Here is a 6,036-nt window from a genome sequence, read left to right on the forward strand (position 1 = left end):
ACTCTGTGTCTATGATTTGTGTTTGTCTTGTTTCATTCCTGTTTCATTCCAGTTGCATACATTTAGTTTTCAGTTCATTAATTATCTTGCATTAGTTCATTAGTAGTAGTCTCTGTTTCTGTTCTTGCTTTATCACTGTTTCAATCATTCAGTTTCATTTGCATCTAGTTGTTAGTTCTTGTAGTTTATTTTCTGCATTTTACATTTTCTTCATAGGATTGTTAGTGACAAACAACCTTTACATTTGTCTTAACTTAGATTCATATGCATATCTTAATTGTTCACAAACACTCATTTAGGATTGATACCTCTTGTACTGCAATAGCATAAGGGGAATTGAAACACCCATCCATCATTCCATTCATATCTCACCATTGCATACATCATCATTCACACCACAAAAATAAACATGTTTCACCATTGCATATACTTTCTTGGGAATTAATGCCAGGATAGTAGAGTTGATACCTTTGGACAGAACACCTTTTGCAAAAAAAGATTGAACCGCTAAGACAAATTCTGCACCCAACAGCTCCGAAGTGGATTTATAAAACTCCAAAGTATAACCGTCCGGACCAGGTGACTTATCAATGGACATAGAAAATAGAACTTTCTTGATCTCCTCACATGACACTACTCGGGTTAATACTTGTTGATCAGCCACAGAACAATGAAATAACAAAAAGAGCTCAAACTCATCCACCGTGGAACCCTCAAAATCACTAGGAATAACCTACAGAAAATCTTTAACTTGTTGTTCAGCCTCTACTTTAATTTCATCCTCCTTCACAACCACTCTTCCGTCCTGGCATTATATCTCCTTAATAGAATTCATAGCTGTCCGCATTGTAGCGATCTATGGAAAGCTTTTTTATTCCTATCACCCACTTGCAACCAATGCAACTTCGACTTTTGCTTAAGATATTTCTCCTCCAGACAAGCTAAGAACTCCCATCGCTTAAGAGCATCATTCTCCACCTCCATTGCTTGTGGTGATTGATTAGCCAAGTTGTCATGTTGATTTTTGCACAACGAATCAAAAGCTTCCTTAGTCTTCCAAACTAGATTACCCAAATGACAATTTGCCAAAGACCGCATAGCTGGTTTTAAGCCTTTAAGCTTCTTAGAAAAGCAAAAAAGAGAGGAAGTTGAAAAAAACAGAGGTTGCGTGTCCTGCCAATAGGAACCAACTAGCGGTAGATACTCCTCCATTTTTGTCAACAGATTAACAAACTTAAACTGCGCTCCCTTCACCATGATCCGACAATTCAAATGATCTGAACAAGCCCAAACTAGCGGTAGATACCAATTACTTTTTCAACCATATGTCTATGACATTTTTGTTTTTGGAAGATAAGTTTTAAGTCACTTTAGTTATTGTAAAGTTATGCCTCTATATAAAAATGGATAAGTGTTTCTCTAAACAGACATGAAACCTACAAATAGCTGATGTGAATAGTAAACACTGAGTTACGTTATTCAATAAGACACGGTATGGTAGTATATACATGATATATTAATTATATAGACTAGTTTTCTGGCTATTTATTTTAGTTTATTAGATCAAATGAGTTTTCCATTTGTTTTTGTCTTTTACAGTACCTTGCTTTTGTTTTTGTAAGACAAACAAGTCTTTTTCTTTGTTTCCTCTTTTTTTGTTCGTCAGTTTGATAAAGTTTTTTTCGTCACATTTTTCGTGAAATTTTACCTACAAAATTTGAGTTTTATATGTATATATTTCAAAATAATTGATGAAGTAATCTAGTGAAGATAATATGTATAGATGCAATACTATGTATAAACTTTTGTTGGAGGATCACAAGAAAGATTAGTTTTTACTATTTTTTTGATGAGTTTATCTATAATTTATAATTTATCAATAGAACCTAAGTTTTTTTTAATTATTTTCAACAATTATCTTTAAGAAATTTCTTTTGATTGATTGATATTTTTTATAAATCTATATTCAAACATTTAATGGAACATAAAAGATGATAAGGATAATTTTTTGTGTAGAAGAAATATATGAGGAAAAGATCTCATTCATATTGAGGTAGTTTTAATGGCAAACTTGAGGAACCAAAGGAAAACTAGAGTCAAGAAGTTTATATATATATATATAAACTCTTTTCCAAACTTCTGAAATTGCATTTGTATAAAAAAAATTCTCTAAATTGAGCTATCAATAATGGTAAGATCTTTTTCAATTAATGTGTTGACAAAAAAAAAAACTTCTTAAGTTATTCATGATTAAGATTTTGTAACAATTGTAAGATGTGTACACATTAACTCATACAATATGTGTACACATTAAGTCATTAACAATATTGTATATCGGACGTTTCGGATTCATGCATTGCAATCCAATTTTCACCATATATGATGAGTGCTACGGCAAAAGATAAAATAAACTATAGGATCTGAAACTCCCTGCGAAAGTAATAATGATATAAAGAGATTACAAGTCATGTAATTGTTAATCAGTTTATAGATGTAACTCATAAAAAAATTAGATTAGTGAGAGTATATATGTCATAACCATAAAATCGACTAGTTATAATTATCGTGGTTCTATACCATTTCTCTTTTAACAATCATATGACATATATGTTCTGAATCAGAAACAACGCAACAATACATACACAATACACACACACACACATATATATATATATAAATAGTTTGGTTTAAGAAAAAAGAACTTGTTTTGATATTCTTTTTTTTTGTTTTGAATATTCTTAAAAAACGTGTTCATTTTACTACCATATCTTCTAGCCATAATGCCATCAAAGAGGTTGATCTTCTAGTTCCCGTGTCTAATCACCTTTTTTGTCAACAACAAATAATTTATTTTTCAAGAACAAATATTATGTGAATTAAGTCTCCTTTTTTTTTGTAATGACATAATAACGAACGTAGCAGCACAAACTATTATACTACGTGTTCTGATATTTTGTAATATTTTTTTCTAATGTTGTGAGATCTCCAATTATTGAGTGTCAAAGGAATATAATATAATCAATTAAACCAAGATTCAATCTACGTGAGTCGTGACGATATGATAAAATTTTCTTAATCTAAATCATACAAACTTCAAAGTCTGTCCACGTCCTAGAAATTATTTTAAAAAAACACAGCCGATCGAAATCCTCATTAAAAAAACAAATATCTGAATCTCTTTGAAACTGGATTATAACCATACACAGTTGTCAGGTATTTAACGTGCAATTTAGTGCCAAGCAAGAAAGATATATTATTGACCAAGGAAAAAAAAGGATAATATTAACATTATTTACATAGACTTATTCACATTATTAACATTATAACTTATAGGTATATTGTACCTACGAACAAATTGTTTTTATTATCACGATTATATAATACATAAATTGGCCCATGGCTTTTCAAATATTTAAAAGGTCATGTCGAATAAAGTAGGGCCAAATTCATATAGCTATCCAGTTCTTTTGGAATTAAAGGTTATGTACAAATGTATCAGTCATCACCTACCTGATTCCCAAATTTAGCTATTTACAATAAGGTATCTGTCTTTTTTTTTTTTTTCTGCTAAACGAGTAAACATCATATAAATGAAAATAGTTTAGAACTTTGGATATTTGACTTAACTATGCTTACATTTGTAACTTGTAAGTAAAAAAGATACGAGTATTTCTCTATTTTTCGAGAAAAAACAAACAGCCCATTTTTTTTTTTTTTTTGTGAAACAAACAAACAGCCCATAATATGTTGTCGAAATGACAAAAACAAATAAATAATATGTCCTCTATTTCAAAATATAAAATGTTAAAAACACATAATAAGAAATGTATACTTTTTTAAAGTTTAACCAATAATAAGCAAGACTTGTATAAAATAAATAATATGAAAATATGAAACTAATCTAAAAATTGTCTGCAAAGTTGAAAACATCTTATATACTACGAAATCATACAAAATCTGTTAAACATCCTATATTATGCAATAGAACGAGTACTTTTAACGTTTACAAATATCAATTCGGAAAGGAAACGATTGTTAATTGTTCTTCTCTTATATAGATTGTTTAGACCAACCCTCATTTCTTACAAATCTAATTTTTATTTGGTATTTGTTGGATTCTTAGTCATGCTAATGCAGAAGAGTGTTCGTATCTCGAAAGTGAAGATATCAGAGCTTTTGAGATAAAAAAAAAAAAACACACTAAGAAGCCGGAAGGTAAATAATACTCTTTTGAGATCAGAGCTTTCTCTACAATGTAGAGCCTACATCAATCATGAATGTGTCAAGGTTCGTGGATTCGTGTACAAAGATACAAATAGGGGCATTTTATAGAGGAGTAGCATCGCAATTTCGATAGGTTGGATATGCCAAACCTCGTTTATGCATCATAAGTTCAAGGAAACACTTGCTTCTCAATGTATCTGCTCATCCATCTGTGTGTGTCAAACAAACAAAAAGCCGCTTCTTTGCTACCTTCCGCAAAATCTTCTTTCCCCGACTAATTTACATATATCTGTACGGTCTCGTTGTAAGAATTCATCCTCTTGCCTCTTTTTAACTTCATATTATAATGGTTTCACCTCATAAAACACTAGCCAGCCCAATTGTTTCCCCTTCGTTTTCTTTAGCTTCTGAAGTGTTTGCTGGTCCACGTGACCTCACTGGATGAAGGAAAAGTAAAAATAGAAAATGTCAAGAGTTTGAGGCTTCTTCATATGAAACATGCGTAGTATAGAAGAGTAGGGATGCTTACAAGTGACATTGGTGATAACATTAACGGTTTTCTGAGCAGCAAGGGCTCTTAAATTATTCCCTGTACCTAACAGCAACAAGCTTTTCATGAGCTGCTTCTGCTCTTTGGGACTTGGAGTTTTCGCCACAGCTTCTTCAAAAGCACGCAAGTCATTGGGAGTGAGACAAGGGAGTGAAAGCAAAACCTGATACATTTAAGAAACATTTTCCACAAGTCAGATTTCACAATACAGCATGCAAAAGGACTCCAGAGTGGTTAATTCTGTAAGAATACTGACCTGACGGGGAGCTGCGTCTCTGTCAGCGAGATAAAAGAATATTTCACGGCATAGATAAACTAGATCAGCGCTGTTAACGGCATTTGACTCCATGGCTAAGCCTTTAATGACCGCATAAAACAAATCTTTTGACACAAATTCTCTGAGTTCCACGTTATTTGTTAGAATCGCTAGAAGGACAACAACACCACAAAAGCAACAGACTTTGGTGGTTGCTTCCCCATCTGTCCATGTAAATACTTCCAAACAGAGTTGCAGTGCTGGGAGAGCCATGTTTTTGTGATTTAGGAGGAAACTACATATATGATACACCGTTAACTCTATTCTCATCCAAAAAAGTTACCCAAGTAAAGAAGTTGAAAAGCAAGAACAGTATGCATACCCCACAATAGAGTTGGATCTGAAAGCAGACAGATCCTTGAGAGTAGACATATCCACACGGCCCACATGGCCTGGATGCTCCAAAATTGGAAGCCCAGGGTTTAAACCAGGAGAAGCTATCGTTGAAAGGAGGGTGGCAATCTCCCTAGTTAATTCCCTCAGAAGTTTTTCTTCCATTACTTCAAGTTTCATGTCAGGCCCATTTTGAACACCAAACGAATCTGGAACTTGTGCTCTGCCGTTACGCATAAGACTGGCCCAAGAGGAGCTAGTAGCTTGCTGACAATGAATAAACAACGGTTGCAGGAGCACTTCAAGCCATGACTCCCACATGTCAGCCGGACAAGATTTAACAACAGAAACTACAAAGGCGTGAATAAGCTGTCGTATGTGCCTGAACTCCATCGACTGTAGGTTCTCCATGAGTGCCACTGCGACATAGTTAGCATCTAGGCATTTGAAGAATGTATCTCCGATTGTTGTGGATAGACCCAACACATAGTATCTGCATTTATGGACAATATATATACCACACAAAATTGATATAGTTTAGGTTAACCAGGAGATATAGAAATGCTGTACGTAAGACCTAAAGGAGGTTACTAGATCCCTTACCCACTATCTC

The 6,036-nt window shown here is 33.3% G+C and overlaps 1 protein-coding gene across 1 annotated transcript in view; it reads right to left on the reverse strand.

The window, feature by feature from the left end:
• Positions 4,207-6,036, reverse strand: part of LOC104738251 (protein HASTY 1-like) — a 7,531-nt gene continuing 5,701 nt past the window's right edge. The window contains exons 18-21 of the mRNA XM_010458454.2: positions 5,413-5,957; positions 5,031-5,325; positions 4,754-4,937; positions 4,207-4,661 (exon numbers count right to left, since the gene is read on the reverse strand). Of these exons, the coding sequence (XP_010456756.1) occupies positions 4,582-4,661; positions 4,754-4,937; positions 5,031-5,325; positions 5,413-5,957 (1,104 nt within the window). The 3' untranslated portion in view covers positions 4,207-4,581. The remainder of the gene's footprint in view (positions 4,662-4,753; positions 4,938-5,030; positions 5,326-5,412; positions 5,958-6,036) is intronic.

Source organism: Camelina sativa, chromosome 13 (genome assembly GCF_000633955.1).
Source record: "Camelina sativa cultivar DH55 chromosome 13, Cs, whole genome shotgun sequence".
NCBI lineage: Eukaryota > Viridiplantae > Streptophyta > Magnoliopsida > Brassicales > Brassicaceae > Camelina > Camelina sativa.